The sequence below is a fragment of the Australozyma saopauloensis genome, chromosome 3 (genome assembly GCF_035610405.1).
Source record: "Australozyma saopauloensis chromosome 3, complete sequence".
NCBI lineage: Eukaryota > Fungi > Ascomycota > Pichiomycetes > Serinales > Metschnikowiaceae > Australozyma > Australozyma saopauloensis.
The window spans coordinates 621,264-638,739 of NC_086133.1; the positions used below are offsets into that span (position 1 = coordinate 621,264).

General features: G+C 43.9%; 10 protein-coding genes across 10 annotated transcripts; 4 read left to right on the forward strand and 6 right to left on the reverse strand.

Annotated features, from left to right (window-relative positions):
• Positions 1-31: 31 nt before the first annotated feature.
• Positions 32-1,609, forward strand: PUMCH_002454 (uncharacterized protein; the record flags this gene model as incomplete). The annotated part of the gene is made up of 1 exon (XM_063021464.1): positions 32-1,609. One exon carries the CDS (start codon positions 32-34, stop codon positions 1,607-1,609), a length of 1,578 nt encoding a protein of 525 aa, XP_062877534.1.
• A 438-nt stretch (positions 1,610-2,047) lies between these two features.
• PUMCH_002455 (uncharacterized protein) lies at positions 2,048-4,843 on the forward strand (the record flags this gene model as incomplete). Its single annotated transcript, XM_063021465.1, has 1 exon — positions 2,048-4,843. The coding sequence occupies one exon, from the start codon at positions 2,048-2,050 to the stop codon at positions 4,841-4,843; it is 2,796 nt and encodes a 931-aa protein (XP_062877535.1).
• Positions 4,844-4,971: 128 nt separating this feature from the next.
• PUMCH_002456 (uncharacterized protein) lies at positions 4,972-7,548 on the reverse strand (the record flags this gene model as incomplete). Its single annotated transcript, XM_063021466.1, has 1 exon — positions 4,972-7,548. The coding sequence occupies one exon, from the start codon at positions 7,546-7,548 to the stop codon at positions 4,972-4,974; it is 2,577 nt and encodes an 858-aa protein (XP_062877536.1).
• Positions 7,549-8,365: 817 nt separating this feature from the next.
• PUMCH_002457 (uncharacterized protein) lies at positions 8,366-8,995 on the reverse strand (the record flags this gene model as incomplete). Its single annotated transcript, XM_063021467.1, has 1 exon — positions 8,366-8,995. The coding sequence occupies one exon, from the start codon at positions 8,993-8,995 to the stop codon at positions 8,366-8,368; it is 630 nt and encodes a 209-aa protein (XP_062877537.1).
• Positions 8,996-9,127: 132 nt separating this feature from the next.
• On the reverse strand, positions 9,128-10,153 carry PUMCH_002458 (uncharacterized protein; the record flags this gene model as incomplete). Its single annotated transcript, XM_063021468.1, has 1 exon — positions 9,128-10,153. One exon carries the CDS (start codon positions 10,151-10,153, stop codon positions 9,128-9,130), a length of 1,026 nt encoding a protein of 341 aa, XP_062877538.1.
• A 412-nt stretch (positions 10,154-10,565) lies between these two features.
• On the forward strand, positions 10,566-11,885 carry PUMCH_002459 (uncharacterized protein; the record flags this gene model as incomplete). Its single annotated transcript, XM_063021469.1, has 1 exon — positions 10,566-11,885. The coding sequence occupies one exon, from the start codon at positions 10,566-10,568 to the stop codon at positions 11,883-11,885; it is 1,320 nt and encodes a 439-aa protein (XP_062877539.1).
• A 29-nt stretch (positions 11,886-11,914) lies between these two features.
• PUMCH_002460 (uncharacterized protein) lies at positions 11,915-13,549 on the reverse strand (the record flags this gene model as incomplete). Its single annotated transcript, XM_063021470.1, has 1 exon — positions 11,915-13,549. One exon carries the CDS (start codon positions 13,547-13,549, stop codon positions 11,915-11,917), a length of 1,635 nt encoding a protein of 544 aa, XP_062877540.1.
• A 523-nt stretch (positions 13,550-14,072) lies between these two features.
• On the forward strand, positions 14,073-15,176 carry PUMCH_002461 (uncharacterized protein; the record flags this gene model as incomplete). Its single annotated transcript, XM_063021471.1, has 1 exon — positions 14,073-15,176. One exon carries the CDS (start codon positions 14,073-14,075, stop codon positions 15,174-15,176), a length of 1,104 nt encoding a protein of 367 aa, XP_062877541.1.
• A 16-nt stretch (positions 15,177-15,192) lies between these two features.
• PUMCH_002462 (uncharacterized protein) lies at positions 15,193-15,822 on the reverse strand (the record flags this gene model as incomplete). Its single annotated transcript, XM_063021472.1, has 1 exon — positions 15,193-15,822. The coding sequence occupies one exon, from the start codon at positions 15,820-15,822 to the stop codon at positions 15,193-15,195; it is 630 nt and encodes a 209-aa protein (XP_062877542.1).
• A 556-nt stretch (positions 15,823-16,378) lies between these two features.
• Positions 16,379-16,822, reverse strand: PUMCH_002463 (uncharacterized protein; the record flags this gene model as incomplete). The annotated part of the gene is made up of 1 exon (XM_063021473.1): positions 16,379-16,822. The coding sequence occupies one exon, from the start codon at positions 16,820-16,822 to the stop codon at positions 16,379-16,381; it is 444 nt and encodes a 147-aa protein (XP_062877543.1).
• Between the last annotated feature and the right edge of the window lie 654 nt (positions 16,823-17,476).

Here is a 17,476-nt window from a genome sequence, read left to right on the forward strand (position 1 = left end):
CTTCTCAGTCTCAATCCTATTCCATATCACAATGTCTATCAAAAAGGAAGAACTCACTCCCGAGCTCGAACAGGTCAGATCGTTCACACAAGAGAACTTGGGCAAAAATGAATTGATCGCTGTATTCTCTTCTGCTCGCGGTAAGGAAATTGCCATCACGGCTGATGCAGATGAGGCCATGGCCATGGTCCTTGGTAAGGAACATGTTGAGATCACTGAGCAGGCCAACAAAAAGGTTTTGCGCAAAATCGACTTTTTCTTGATTCCATTGATCGGTTTGTTGTACGCTTTCCAGTTCATGGACAAGACCACTACTTCTTATGCCGCCGTCATGGGCTTCAAGAAGGACTTCCATATGGTGGGAACGATGTACTCGTGGTGTGGTAGTGCGTTCTACTTGGGTTACCTTCTATTCGAGTTCCCCGCCAATGCTCTTCTTCAAAGATTTCCCCTTTCCAAAACCATTTCTGCCTTCATTGTTCTTTGGGGTATGATCTTATGTTTGCATGCTGTTCCAACCAACTACGCCGGTATCATCACCTTGAGAGTCGTCTTGGGTATGCTCGAGTCTGCAGTCACCCCCGCTATGGTGCTTTTGACCAGTCAGTGGTACAAGCAAGAGGAGCAATTCCTTAGAACTGCTTTCTGGTTTTCTTGTAACGGTCTTGGTATTATCATCGGTGGTGGTATCGCCTACGGTGTCGCAGAGCACTCTCACAGCTATAGTGTTGAGGGCTGGAGAATCTTGTTCATTGTTACCGGTTTGATGACAATTGTCACCGGTATCTTGTTTTTCCTCCATGTTCCAGACACTCCTTCTAAGGCATGGTTTTTGACCGAAGAGGAGAAGATCATCCACGTTGAAAGAATTAGATCCAACCAGCAAGGTTACGGTAACAAGCACTTCAAGAAGCATCAATTCATTGAGGCCCTTACTGATATCAACACTTGGCTTTTCTTTGCTTACGCCATTGCCAACAACATTCCAAACGGTGCCTTGACAAACTTCGCCAGTATCTTGTTGAACTCTGACTTTGGTTTTACCCCCAAGCAGTCCTTGTACATGAACATGCCTACTGGAGGTGTGGAATTCGTTGGTTGTATTCTTCTTGCATGGAGTGTCAGATTCTTCAAGCACCGTATGGCTATTTCTATCTTCGCCATGGTGATTGCATTGATGGGTTCTTGTTTGTTGGCATTCCACCACAACAAACACGTCAGACTTGCTGGTTACTACGTCATGTACGTGTACCCTGTCACCACCATTTGTGCTTTGTCTTGTTTCGCCTCCAACACTGCTGGGCACACCAAGAAGATTTCCACAAATGCCATTTTCCTTATTGGCTACTGTGTGGGTAACCTTATTGGTCCACAAACGTTTATCTCCAAGCAAGCACCAACTTACACTGGAGGTAAGATCAGTTTTGTCATTTGTGATGCGTTCTCGATTTTGTTCTTGGCCTTGATTTACTTGAACTACTGGAGACTCAACAAGAAGAAGGAGAAGGATCTTGCGGTCATGGACCTTTCCGAGTTGAAGCAACACGACAACTTGGAGTTTGCTGACTTGACTGATTTCGAAAACCCTTACTTCAGATACTCTCTTTAGAGAAGTGGCTGGTACCTTTAATTCTCTTGTTTTTAAATTTTTTAAATTTTAATCATATTCACCTGTATCTCGGAAACATACAATGTAGTCTAGTCATGCAATGCCCCATTCTTCAGTCGATTCACATTAAATTTGTTAACATTTTTCCTCCTCATTAGAAGTGCACTTTGAAACTGGACATTCGGTACCCACAGTGTCAAGTTCACAGATCTCGTGTAGACGTAGAAAAGTAATTGTGCCCAGACCAAAAAGCAAATTCCAGAAATGTACAGAGTGAAATCCAATTGATCTTTTTTTCAAAAATCTCGATTTCGTATTCGCTCCAATTCCCCCAATATCCCCTATGTCCTATTCTTATCGCCGCGAACTGCCTGCACTGCACCACCTAGACTAATACATATTCACTGACCAAGACCACCTGGCACACCGCCCACAACCATGTCGTTTTTCGAGAGCCTCCGCGACAAGGCTGTCACAACCATCTCGCTGCTAATTGAGCGGAAAGACAGTGACGGCGTGTCGCCAGACGAGCTCTTTTGCCGTCAGCATAGGCTTCCACTTGGAGAGAAGGTACTCAACCAATCTGCCGTTGAAGTGGGGTATCTGGCGGATTCGACAAAAGCGGCCTACCGCACGAATTCGTATCCGCAGGGGAAAGTGTATTTGACCCCCCATTTTTTGGTTTTTCAAGATATATATGATGGTAGAAGCTGCCTGTTCGTGCTCCATCTCTCGGCTATAAAGAAGGTCGAGAGACTTCCCGCAAGCTCGTATGGCTTTGCGTTGGGCATTCACACCCACTCTCATATTAACGTGAAATTGTATCTCGTAGGGCTACGCTCTGAAAGCGAGCTTTTCTCTTCGCAGCTCATGGGTGCCCTTCAGTCCAACAAACCACAGGCCAAGAATATGGCTTTTTTTGTGCAGACATGCTACTCAGAGTACTTATTGGCGAAAAACCATGTGCCCTCGGCAGAGACCGTAAACCAAGTTCCAGCCAGTGGATTGGGACTAACGTTTGGATATCCCGGAAACCTGCGAGAGTTGCGCGACAGGTCCAAAATGAAGCTCTGGTTTGACTTATTCAGAGCAGATGGCCGCAACTTGTCGCTTATTAAAACCCCGACATTTGCAAAGTTGGTGCGGGTGGGATTACCAAATCGTCTTCGTGGTGAGATTTGGGAGCTCAATTGTGGTTCCATGTATATGCGTATTGATCACAAGGACGAATACGAAAAACTATTGACAGATAACGAAAACAAACACTCGATTGCCGTGGAGGAAATATCTAAAGATTTGTATAGATCCTTGCCTGAGTATGCAGCCTACCAAGATCCAGAAGGAATTGAGAGGTTGCGCCGAGTCCTTGTCGCATACTCTTGGAAAAACCCAGATATAGGCTACTGCCAGGCTATGAATATCGTCACCGCGGCCCTTTTGATCTATATGTCAGAGGAGCAGGCCTTTTGGTGTTTGAACACGCTTTGCGATCGAATCATTCCCGGCTATTACTCCAAAACTATGTATGGTACCCTACTCGACCAGAGAGTATTTGAGTCTCTTGTTGAGCAAACGATGCCTGTGTTGTGGAATCACATTACCAAGCACGACATCCAGCTCTCAGTCATCTCCCTTCCATGGTTCTTATGCCTCTATCTCACCTCGATGCCTTTGATTTTTGCTTTCAGAATCTTAGATGTATTCTTCATGGAAGGTCCAACCACCCTTTTTCGTGTGGCTCTAGCCATTCTTAAAATAAATGGAGAGGAGCTTATAAAAACAACAGATGATGGCACATTTATTCAGATCCTCAAGAAGTACTTCACTTCGCTTGACCAGCGCTCTGAGCCCTCGTCTACGAATCCAAAGAATGCACAAAGGACAAAATTCATGGACTTGTTCCTGGTTGCGTTCAGGGAATTCTCAGTCATCACCGACGAAATGGTTGAGAAGCATCGAACAAAGCATCGGAACACTGTTTTCGGAAATATATCTCAGTTTGTGAAGCGCACTGAATTGCGGAATTTACCTAGAATCGCAAATCTTTCGAACGATGATGTGTCTTCTATTTACGACAGGTTTTATTCCATTGTACGCCAACAAATCACCGTGAGTGGAGGATCGAGTTTTATGGAATTTGAGCTGTTCACAATTTTCATGAGCCAAATATGCGATTTCATAGATCCGGAGCCAACAGATGACAATACTTTCCAGAAACAAGAGCGCTTCTTGAAAAGGCTATTTGAGCACTGGTGCTCCGAGGATAGCTCGAAGCTTTCCCTTAAAGATTTGGTAATTGGACTCAACAAACTCATAGAACCTGATTTGCTCACGTCAATATCCAATTTTTTCGCCTTGTATTGTGAAAATGGGAAAGTTGATCGCGAGGGTATCCTTACAATTTCAGAAGATCTTCTATTTATCACTCTGCCTTGGGAAATGGGCAAGTTGCATGATGCACTTACTGCTACGGCGATTGAAAACGCAATTGCTGACAAGATATGTGAACAACAAGAAGCAGTTGGTGTTTCGAACCAAGATCCTATTCCTATACCGTCAAACATTGACATAGACAAGGAAAAAATTGAAAGCATGCAAATTGAGCGTTATTTATCTGCAGCCAGCACGTTTATCCAACGAGCTTTTGAATATGCGCAACCACACGAAGAGGACGTACTCATCAGCGACTTACCCGTGGACCACAAATTATCTCACAATGCAGCTTTGAATCCTCGATTGCCAGTGTTTCTCAATCTCCCAACCTTCAGAATGGTTATACTTGCAGATGAGACATATGAGCTTCTCTTCAGTTCGACCATACGTGGTTCCATTCATATTGATACCCCTACGGATGGATTTGATCCTATGAGGAACCTAAGAGATATGTTCGATGGGCTCTTGGCTGATGGGCGAGAAGTAGCAAAGAAGGTCCGCCGCCGTATGGACTCGGCAGCACATCCAGGTCAATTATCTAGTGACAATTCGTCTTTGAAATCTCGAAAGAGCAGCAAATCTCATATTGAAGATGATGATGACAGAGATGATGACTTCAGCGCGATAGATATTGACGAAAGCGAAAAGGATTTCCTATTTGCCGCAGAGGTGCAAGCACTAGCAGATCCAGTCAGTTCAAAAACGGATGATAGCCGTCATCTCCGCCAATTTCATGATATCAGAACCGATACCCAACACTCCTCGAAAAAAGCCAATGATAACCTCATTGACTTTGATTGAACGTAGCAATCTCCATATTCTTCATATACTCAGCATACACACACGTGAAATACATTACATCGTAACGGTTTGTATCTAATTATTTATCGGAGATGGTAAGTTCTACTTATTACACCGTAGTTCTTAAATTATTTGCCGAGCCCGAAAAGCTTCTTCAAGAGCTTTTTCTTCTTCTTTTTTTCTTCCTTGGGTGGCTCGTCTTTCTTCAGAGTCTTTGACTCCCTAAGTGGCCTCATCGTGGTATTTCTAACATTGCTAGTATTGCTGACATTGCTGACAGGCACTGCATTGACAGCTGGAGTCTCGTCATCAGAATCAACAAAACGCGAAGGCTTAATGCTAGAACTAAATGGAACATTTCCGTCTTCGTCATCGGAATCGACAATCTTGGACCTAAACTTAGTGTTTCCTCCGTGATTCAGTTGAGGTCCTCTCAAAGCTGGAGGCACACCTTTTGGTATCGAAGCAAGTGGGTCTGGCTTAGGAATGACGACAGGATGTGATCCAGCAGCTGAGGCTGGAAATTGGCTAGGCCCAGTGCTATGCACAGTGTTATGCACAGTGTTGGATGGCTTAGAAACAGGCGACCGCAACGATTGCATATGAGGCTTAGGAGGAGGCTCGATTGGAGTGCCATCTGGATGCTCAGCTTCTCTTGAGAATGAGGACTTTCTTCTCAAAGATGGCTCGAAATGAGAGATAGGACGCGAATTTGCTTTCGCGTAAAGTGCTGCCGCTTTTTGCTTCGATGGTGATTGATAATTGGGGCTCATAGCTGGATGGGGAGCAATTGGTTGTGGCTCGGTTCTGAGTTTTCTAGAGGACATGCCACCGCTTTGAACATCTCTTGTAGCTTCTACGGGTTTATGCTGAGGTATGTCAGAATGTCTTCTAGGTCTCATGGCCCGATTGGACATACCACCAGGAGCAAAACTGGAAGCGCTAGGTTGCTTTCTGAGTGTTTGAGACATTCTTTTCAGAGGAGTGTTTGTCACCGAGGGAGGAGGAGATTTAACGGTAGGCTTAGGTTCTAAACCGCCGCCATTCAATTGAGATGCTGATAACTTCGAGTTGAGCCGTGTGTTTTCGGCGGTCGTCAAAGAGAGATACGCCTGTTCTGCCGGGCTAACCACTCCCTGTTTGTTGGATAATGGTTTGGGGTTTGAATTTTTCATTGCTGATTTGATAGGCTTTGATTTTGAATCAATGCTAGAAATGGATCGAATAGAAGAAGCAACATTTGGGATCGGAATAGAATCCTTGATAACCTCGGGAACAGGATCAAAGGTGGGCAGAATAGTCTTTTGTTCATCAGCGTCTGGGTCCGCAATAATGGCTGGCGGCTCAAAAGTTGGTAGTTGTTGGTCGACGAGCTTTGGTGAGTCAAAATGCTCGGTAGCAATCTCCTCGATGCCAAAATCTTTGTCTTCCATCGCAAGCGGAGGGGGAACTTGATCTTCATATGTCTCGAGAACTTCCAATTCCGAAGTGAATGTGGGGTGTTCTTGGGAAGAGAAGTCGTCATCAATTGTGTATGCACTTTCAACAAATGAGTCACGATGGAAAGAGCCAGAATTCCCATTCTTGGCATGTTTCAAATCTACTTCGTCTACTGCAAGAGGTACGTGAGTAATTGGTACATCTTCTTCTTCGTCATCACCTTCTTCGGCCCTATCAGAGAGATTGGAAAAATCCACGAAGTCCGAGTTCAATACAGGGAGCTCCTCGACGTTATTCGAAAGTAACTTAGGATCAACGGTCTTAGGTAATGGAGATTCGTTGCTAGTAGGCTCGCTAGAATGATCCTTCTCCCTCAATGTTTGAAGTTCTTTGTACATTTTTTCGTTTTGAGCGCGCAAGCTTTCGAGCTGCTCGTACTCCAAACGCTGTTGTTCGAGTTCTTTCGCTCTGAGTCTTTCCTTCTCGAGCTCAGACTTGAGGTAAGCCAGTTCTTTGATTCTTTGAATGGTTTCCTCTCTTGATTCCGCTAGCATATCGGGCTCCTCTGCGATGCTAGGTTGATTTGTGAAAGACGAGAGCCGCAGTCCAGGCGACTTTCTGACATTCTGTTGAACTTTAGGAGGTCTATGACCAGAGGATGAGTTGAGAGAAGGTGTTCTTGTATGGCGAGACAACAGACCACTACGAATGGCTAAGCCAGAGCGCATTGAGTTAGAGCGGGCTAATTCCTGCTTGTACGAACTTTCTGGAACCTCAATCACTTGGATACCATTGGGGGTTGGGATGTACTTCTTTATCATCTTGACAGGTGCTTGATGGTCGAGGCCTTGCGGCTGGTGCAGTAACTTCAAGTCACGCAAACGAGCCTCGTTATTTGCATTGAGAGAGCTCAATCTAGTTGACTCACCTTGGATACTCGACCCATTTGGCGCCCTGTGTGGTGCTTGTCTGTGGGTGGTGGGGGCCTGGTGAGCACCAGTTCTAGCCTGTGGCTTTGGAGAGGCTGCAGCCTTGTTGTTGGACAGAAGCAACGAGTTTCGCTTTAAGAGACTCGAATTGCGCGATTGGGGTGCTGCCTGCTGTTGGGCCTGAGGCTTGCCGTAGAGTTCTGGCTGAGCTTTTTTCAACGACTCACCAATTGAGCGTGCAGCAGCCGTGGCTCCACTATCTGGTTCTTGTGAAGGAAGCGGCACATGGTCGACGCCGGTATAGGCCACGTTGTATCTAGACTTTCTCTTAAACATGGCTTGGGAGAATCAGGTGGTGTATTTGAACGCTCTCAATGTGAGTTTCTCGGAGAATTGGTATGTGCTTGTTGCAGGGAAGAGCCCAATGGATGACGTCTGGCTTGATACCACAGCTCTAGATGCTTTAAATGGGTTGTTCAAAGGAGCAAACAGTAATCTGATAGCTTGAGCAATTGACACGATTTGGTCGCACAAAGAACGCAGCAGCAACTTCAATTGTCTAGGAGTAACACTAAAGAAGACAATGCACCGATTCAAGTCGCAAAATACGAGTAATCGATGGGTGGTGGAAGTAATCAGTAGTTGTACCTTAAATACGGTGGTACCTGCACTACACAGTTGCTGTGGAGTGCACGGTGGTTTATATTAGGAAACGAAGACTGGAACTGAAGCAAGAGGAGCCCAAAAATTCACATGACTAGCGCGCGCTCGGTCAATGTGATTATTTCACGGTCAGGGCTTTTGCAGCAGAAATGTACTTCTAGAAGAGGCTTATATGGCTGAAATGGGTTATGAGAATCAGATGAGTTTTATTTAGAGAATGTAGGGTTTGAGAAGTAGCGATTGTTGATGGTAAATAAAATTGAAAAAGAAAAAGTTTTTGCGCTTTGTTTCTTCATTTCCTTGATGTCCTTGACTTGGCCTAGTTCATTGACTGCAGAACTCCGATGGCATGATATCTTCCATAAATTACGCTGAGGATATGATTGAGCTCAGTCTGAGTCCATCCTAGGTTCAGTACTTTTTTGAATGCATTGTTTTATTAGATGACTCAGTGATTTGCCACTCCTGTGCTGCTAATATTGTGTCCACTTTATATGCTTCTTATGTACCGTTGAGCAATGGGTAGAAGCGTCACTGCAAAGATAAGCAAATCCATCGCATACAAGATGTAGTCATACAATTCAATCGGAATTGGCACGAACCGATTCGGTAGTTTGCTAATTGCTAATATGACTGGCACAGTGTTTTCCTCGATAGGTTTGACCGCATAGAAATCTGCACTATATATCACCTCGACATAGATATCCATCTGATTAGTGGCAGCCTCTGGATTCAATTCGCGTGTGAGTACAAAATGATGGTCTAATTGAAAGCTGAAAGGACTCGTGGCGGGCCAACACAATTTCACATTGATTACATCATTGGCATCATATGTGTCGTTTCCATAGTTATTAAGTTTGACCAACAAACGACGGGGATCTTTGGAGCTGTAATCGTAAGGCAATTTTAGGCTGCTCTCTGAAAGCTGATAATTGTTTATGTCGAGTATAGGATGGGAGTCGATTACGTATGTTGATTCATTCAATTGTGCAATCCCCGGTCGATTCTGGGACTCTGTGTCGACAGGAATATTGTAGTAGTAGGGTATTTTGAACATGCATGTCTCAGTATTCGCCCATACCGTGAGCGGGGCAAACAATAGGAGAATTGGGAGAATCATTCTTCTTTTCTTTTTACCTATGATTCCTCAACTGAAATAATTCACTGGGGTGTACGGGTTTGGCTGCAAAAACAAGATCAAAGAGTACTTTGAGAACGAGCAGAAATAATAAATGCATTGTTATGTGATTATCTATAATTGATCGCTTTCATCCATGATCGCAACCTTGACTTCTAAGTTGTGCTTTTTTACCTGGTGTAGGAAAAGCATGATCGCCTTCTCATCCTCGTAGCCAACCTCAATTCGAAGATTGAACGGATCTTCGTAGTCTCTCGCTAAGAGAACATATCGCAAGCTTTCCAAATTTGTGGCCCAGCCTCTAAGTTTTAGCTCCTCAAGACCGCTGAAACATTCGAGAAAGTTGTATAATACCGTAGGGCTAAGATGGCCATTGTAGAGCCTGCAATGAGTGAAGGCTAGATCCACACGTCGGAGCGAATGCAGGTGGCCTTGAAAAGGCGTTCGGAGGTAGTCGAGGTATCTTTCCAGAAGCACAAATGTATTGTCATCGGAATATGTGATAGTGAGCGATGTGAGTGTGTCATGCTGGTTGAACCGTGCTAGGTTGAAGGGGTACTCCCAGGTACAATTGTATAGATTCAACTCTTGAAGCGCCGACAAGGGCTGAACCTCGTCGTCTTGGCCCCATCTGAAATTGTAGTTGCTGAGATACAACTTGCGCAAGTTGGAAAACAGGTCTACATGAGAAAGGTGGAATAACTTCTCGCTACCACGAGATGAACTCGCCAGGTACAACAGTAGCACTGAGATATTCGGGCAATCGTGGTTTTTTAGCCAGAAAGACAGACTATTAGAATTTACACTCACGCCAGTTACGTTTGGAAACACCGACAGGTTGAGTACTCTTCGGAGAGCATTGGTCTGGTACTCATATTTCGCTTCTGCAGATGTAATTTCGATATCGCGCACGTAATTCTTTTGGTCAAAAGACACTTTGGAGTCGCCAAGCTCCATGAGCTGCTCCCACGATCCACGAATTTTTCTGAATAGATAGAAAGAAACCTTGTCTCGACATTCTCGATTCACACAAGATAACAGTTTGATATCTTTCCCCGAAACGCGACAGAATATCTGTTCCAATACTTCATGTGGCAAATCAAAAAGCGTCAACTTATAATCTTCTGCATCTCTCATCATGCCTCTAAGAAGCCTCGTATTGTCGGAAGCCGTTCATTTCCCCAGGTTTCGATAGCGTCCATATCGACACTGCAGATAAGCAATCTGGTGTGAAATGATCCGAGCAGTATTGATACGGTCAATGCGGTTGATTTTTGGTATAGTTGAAAAAAGTTTTGAAATCTTTAAGATTTAATTTGGAATCTTTAAAATTCATGAGCTTTCTGATCGCTGATCCGGAAATTTCACTATCTTATACTGGCCTTGATGAATGAGTCTCTGCAGGTGCATTTCAGGTGGCATCGCTAGTGCATAAGAGATATAGTGGTTTACACACTCAAGATCCGTTTGGGTTTATAGTTATTAATCGAAATAAATGCAGTTGATCTGCAGCTCTCACATATAGAGACAAAGCTACATAGACACTTCCATAATGAACGATTCAGAAGAGTTAGTGGCTTTACGTCTCAAGGTTGCACAACTTGAGGAAGAAAACAATGCCTTGAAATTGAAGCTTGGTCAATCGCCTATCGTTCCAAGCGAGAAAATCCTGGATTCTCTTTCGTTGGAAGAATATAGGCGTTATGGGAGACAAATGATTGTGCCTGAGTTTGGATCCCTTCCTTCTCAATTAAAACTCCGACAGGCGAAAATATTGGTCGTGGGTGCTGGAGGACTTGGGTGCCCTGCGCTTCTTTACCTTGCAGCTGCTGGAGTCGGGAAAATTGGTATACTAGACAACGACACAGTGGATGAAAGCAACTTGCATCGGCAGGTACTTCACAGAACCACATCTGTGGGTATACTAAAATGTGAATCGGCCAAGTCATACTTGAACGAACTAAATCCGAATGTGGAAATCGTAACACATCCTGTGAGACTCGAAAATAGCAACGCTTTTAATATCATTGAAGGTTACGACCTTGTGGTGGATTGCACAGATACTCCAGCTACTAGATACCTCATCAATGATGCAAGTGTTCTAGCTGGAAAAACAATTGTCAGCGGATCCGGTGTCAAGACTCATGGCCAAGTTACAATTTTGAATTTTAAAAACGAGGGCCCATGTTATCGTTGCTTCTATCCAACACCCCCAAAGCCTGAGTCCGTCTCGACCTGTGGTGACTCTGGTGTATTTGGCCCTGCTATTGGATTGACGGGAATTATGCTAGCGACAGAAGCAATTAAAGTGTTGACGAACTATTATGATGATAATTTTCTGCCTTTCCTTCTACAATACTCTGCATTTCCGCAGCATTCAATCAGGTCGTTCAGAATGAGAGGCCGCAAGCAAGAATGTGCGGTCTGCGGGCTTAATCCAACAATCTCTAAGGGAGACATCCTCAGTGGCACTATCAATTATCTGTCGTTTTGTGGCAAGATCTCATACAACGTCGTTTCCGAAGACGAGCGGCTTTCTCCCGAGGAAGCTCGGCAATTGTTAGCTCAAGATCCCAAAACAATTATCTTAGACGTTCGGCCAGAAGAGCAATTCAAAATCACACGTCTCCCAAATGCTGTCAACTCAGGTTGGGAGCGGACTTTATCGCGCGCTGATTCGCTAGAAAACATCTTGCCTAATGAGTTCAGTCCTGAACTGGACAATATCTTGGTCATGTGTCGTTACGGAAACGATTCAAGATATGCACTTAGAAAATTGAAGGACCAATTTGGGCTAAAAAAAGTATACGACCTCATTGGAGGAATTGATAGATGGAGTTCGGAGATTGACCCTTCCATTCCAAGGTATTGATTCTATAAACAAAATCTATGATTGAATAATTACTTGCCAGTGTCTAATTTTTCCACGACAAGCAAACCACTGTAAGTTCCTATGGCATATACTGAGCTTCCATTGATATTCTCGTTCCATGCAGCAGCCGAAATGACAATTTCTGGTGGAGTAAAAGTGTACATGACGGAACTCCTATCCGAAGGGACTAGCTCATAATCTCCATTTAAAACCAATCCAGAACCGTCTGAGGATTTGTGAAGGGTCCAAATTTTGAGAGGGTTAACGAATTTCAGCTGACCTTTAGGCAATGCAAATATCCGCCGAGACATGTTTACGACGAAAACCTGTCCAAGAACATTTCCGACAATTGCAAAAGGATGACTCAAAAATTCACTGGTATGAAATGATGATATGAGCTCTGATTTCATGATCAATGAACCTTTCAGTTGCGGATGTCTAGCAAAGAATATACTAAAACTTTCCGCGCTGTCTGGATAAACGAAGCATCTGAGGTTTTCACAATATGTCGGTCTGACAAGAGAGTTTGTATAGGTAACATCTGCTCGACCGAGTCTCATATTCTCATAATGGAACGCAAAGCTTTGATTCCCCATTGAGTGGATTAAAATTACATGTGCAGCCCCCACCCGGCCTACTGTGACAGACTTGACACTCGCATCTGAAACGAACTGGTTGAAAGATGGAATAGAAGCCGATCCACCGTCAGTGGCTGGATCTGGAATTACATATTCTGCGATTGAACCATCGAATGTGCCAATGACTACCTTCAGATGATCAACAAAATCGAATGCAGTTATCGGAGTGCATGATGATTTATCTTCGCGACGCTGCTTTGTTGCCGATATCATATGAGAGCTTTTGGTAGCTTCATGGTACTGATGTCCTGGTGTCTTTGGTCGGATTTTGAAGAAGTGAAGGTTACCGTCGGTAAAGACGGCTGAAAGTATGCCAATCACATCCAGCTCAAAATGCGCAGGGACCCATCGCAAACATGAAGTCGTTCCAAAGGCCGAGGTGTCGATCACTTGATTCAAAACCAAAGACGACGTTACGTGGTCGTACTCCCATATCTGAATAGCCGCCTTGAGGGCGCCTTTGCTCCTTCTTGCGTCGGGGAATATACTCAAATTTGGATCTGCGACTAGTTTCTCTAGATCCGACTCGCCTCCTAATATAGAGACGGCTAGATAAGATGTGGAGGTATAGTGAGTCCATTTGAGTGAGGTCACACGGCCACCCACATTTATAGCTACACTTTCGCGACCGGTGCTCTCTTTGAGATGAGCGCTTTCACCATTTGCAATTGAGCAATCCAAGGCCAGCCCAGATTTTGTCACTTTGATGTCTACGTTGTCTATTGGGTGAAATCTGCTAATAAACTCCTCCTTTGTAATCTCTTGCAGCTCGTAATCTGAAATGTATTGGTCAGCTTTCAATGTAGGCACATCTTTGACAGGATGGCTTTCTGACTTGACCCATTGAGTGAAGTGCTCTTCGGGAACGTAGAATAGCTTGTCAGCCCATAGATCTTTCTGACTTAAAAGAAATTCGAAAACACCATCTTCGTAGCCGAAGTTTTGGTTGAATCTGGCGACGTAATTGATCTCACTGATCCGGCCAATTTCGGATTTGAGCAAGATTTGATTCGGATCTAGAGTCATGTTAAACAGCTATAGATTTGAGTATTGCAAGGGTGATTAATGGAATCGAATTTAGTCCTTCAATTCAATGAATTCTATTTTAATGTAATTGGCTATTGGAACTGGTGAAAAGTTTCCTATAAGCAAGAGTGTTCTACGTAGTGTGAAGATGTTATTGTTTACGTCAAAGAGGCACCCCATATATCAAAATACGCATCACGGAAATTTTGTATGTTTTGCCAATGCAAATCCATAACATAACTCAGCTTCGAAATTGATAATGGATATTTTTATCCAATTTTCACTTCTTGTTTTCGTACTAGGTTTGAATTATGTCCTCAGTATACCCAGATCCAAGCAAATTTGTCAACATACAAACAACAGCGAGAATTCTGATCACTTCGGAAAAAAAACATGAAAATGTTAGAAATAATAGATAATTGACACAAATCTAAATAAACTTGATTGCACACAATACATTAAGCCAAAATTCCTCAGCATAAACTCATCCTCATTCGCATTGCATTCTATATACGCTCCAGAGATGAGCAGCACAGAAACACAAAAGCTGCCCAAAAAGAAGAAGAAATTCGTCTTCGATGACGACGACTTCTTTGTCATCAAGAAGGCGAAAAAGCTGAAGTCAGCTGACTCGCAAAAGGACAAAGCGGCATTGATTCTGCCCATCGACTCGGCTACAACCCCACATCCACAATCTCCACAACCAACAATCCAATTGGGAAGTATCAGTCCCAACGATGATCTAAATACATTCTACTCTGCGGATGAGACAATGCGTGCACCAATCTCTCTAGAAGAACAGACACTGCCAGAGTTGCGCCAAACTAGAAGCCTGCAAAGTAATAGCCTACGGCTGTCGCAAATTCAAACGGTTGCTTTGGAGGGCGACGAAGATTCGGATTTAAACGAATTTTTCAGTCACCTTTCCAAGGAGAAGTTGACTGACGAACTGAAAAGACATTACAATGTTCGCGTGGTCTCTAAGATACACCCAACATTCGAGAAGGAACAGACTATCCATGGAAACTACACTTTTGAAAACTTGATAAATGATATGTTGAATGCAAATCGAAGAAGCCGGGCGGCGCGGTCTTGCTGGCAAGATGGGGCTTTGGTGTGGGTGGAGGGACGAACCGAACTCAAGCGATTTGCCAAACCCAGCACGCTTCGCATTAACCCATCGAAGGATGGCAGTATCACAGTTATTACGTGCTTATTAATACCGACTGAACATGTCCTCGACTTTGAGTCGATATACCCTGAGTTCAAAGATGCTGAGGAAGGTGTGGCGGAAGTCAAACTTGACACACTTGTAATTGACATTGAAGATGAATCAGAGGACGACGTACCGGTAACTCAGCCTCTACAAGAGACGCCGACACAAGCCAACAGCGATAATTACTTTGTCATTGCTCTCAAAGGGAAAGACAACAAGCGCGTTGAGGTTGAGGTGAACTCAAGTACCCCAATCAACAAGCTCTTGCTACACTATTTGTCACAAAAGGGTATAGATCCGGCTACAGTTCGGAATCCGAGACTAGTTTTCGATAGTGAACCGCTACGTTTGGACCAAACCGTGGGAGACACGGAGCTTGAAGAGGACTTTGAGGTGGAAGTGTACATATAATGGTTTAGAAGATCCATCAAAAGAGAGCGGCGAACACTCCTCCAATGTAGCCAACAAAGTAGCTCGTGAACCAGGTTATGGTGGTCGCTCCGAAGGGGAAGTAACTGAACGCATAGTAGAGAATGGCGAAGATTTCCACCACACTTGCTAGAATAGTCAAAATGGTGGATTTGAGAATTGCTGCACAATACATGGTAGTCAACACCGAGCCAAAAAACACAATTGTAAACACGACCCGTCCAGCACTGAAGATGTGTTTGAGATACGCGTTAGGCCCCTGAAGAATACCAAAGGACACCACGAATAATAGGGAGCCCATCAGCCAAAGAAAAGCAAATTTGGTCGGTTTTAATGCAAGAACAGGAAACAAAAAGAAACTCAACACAAAGCAGAGGATAGAGGCTCCGAGGCAGCACCCGAACCCAACTATTCTCTCAAACCTACTTAGTTGGAACCACGAGGGTTCTTGTGTTGACAGCGTGCTAGTGTTGTACATGGGCAAAGAATCGTAGAGATCATTTGCACCCGACTTGACATAGTCTCCCCAATCCAGAAACGCTGGGAATGAAGAGTTCGATGCTCTTGTATTTATGCGAGAAGTCCAGTTTCCAAACTGGGCTCTGAAATCCGATTCAGGCTGTGACATTATGGAATTGATAGATGTGAGCAAATACTGCTATTGTATAGTGATTGATCGATTATTGCTGTAGCTTAAAGAAGAGTAGTATGCTGAATGTGAAGCAGGTACTACAGTAGTGTAGAGAGGCTTATCTAGAGTGTGGAGTGGCAAGAATGACCATGTGTGCCACGTATGCTAAATTGGGGAAGGGAAAATGATTTGATTTTGCAAAACAAAAAACATCCAATACAAATGCTATTTTTTTGTTTTCTGCGTTCGCAGACAAAGAGTGCAGGGTCTGATTCGATTCTGGTAGAGGTGTAGCAGTGAAACATGAAATGATAAAAGACAAATCAATTAAGAAAATCAAGAGGATTGCTGTATAGAATTTCTCAAATTCCGGTCACTTTCTACGCCATTGTCTCTTTTGCAAACTTAGCTTCTACATTTGAAGTACACAATCTACATCTACATTGGGACCGCAATTGCCCGATTAGATTCAATCGAATTCAATCAAATTCAATTCAATTCAATATCAATAACGTTTGGTATAGGTGGAGACTACCTGGTGACATTGCCGCCCCTACAACTTCTCCAACTCAGCCTTCAAGGATGCGTGCAACTTACCCAACTTGTCGAAGTCAGTAGCTTGAGCTGGCCAGCCAACACCAAGACCAGTCTTCAGATCCTTCTTGGGGATCAAATGGAAATGGACATGGTCCACTTCCTGGTGAGCAATTCTTCCGTTGTTTTGCAAGATGTTGTAACCCTCGCCCTCCGGGGTGTTGTTCTCATCGAGTTGCAACACCTTGGTCAATTTCTTGACCATTGGAAGGATATCTGCCAAATACTCATCTGGGATATTGTGTAATTTGGCTCCATGGCATTTGGGAATGACAAGACAGTGCGCTTCGGCAGTTGGCTGGATATCCAAGAACGAGTAGGAAAACTTGGTCTCCAACAATTTGAAGGATGGGATTTCTCCCTTGAGAATTTTGCAGAAGATGCACAGCGCTGAAGAGGCCATTGTAAGAATAGGGTGTATTCAATTGGAATTGTGGGGGAGCGCTTGAGGGCTGGTGAGGATGGTACGATTGGAGGCAGGTGAGTGCCTTTGAAAGAAAGGAAATTTCAATCTTAAACGAGTTGAAATTGATCGATATTTCGAACAAATCCCTTTCAATAGTTTTGTTTAGCTTGCATTTTAGTCGTTGCCCAAGTCCTTATCTCCGACAAGAAATGGGTTTCTCCGATTGGTCCTAATTTCGTTCTCTACATTTTATTGCAAGAAATCTTGAAGAGGCGTTTATGGGGGTGAGTTCTGACCATCCTGCAAAAGACCCGGGCACAGCGACTCTTACCATTAGCTGGCATAAATTATACTGGGCCTCGGCGATTACCACTGCAGCCTGGAAGCACATAAACGAACACAAACACACCAGAAAGCGGATAAAATTTACACAAATTTCTTCGAAACGAATCTCAATGCAATTGAATTTCTTTTCTCAAAATCACAAAGAATTCGAAATTTCAATTGCTGCAATTCATGGCTATCTGAAAGAACCCTATGGAACTTACACCTCTCAGAGTCGCACCGTCGTATTGGGCCAGCCGAATACCCATTGTGAGCCCAAAAACCTCCAAAATTCAAATCCAAAGCAAAATTTTATATCAGTACCGA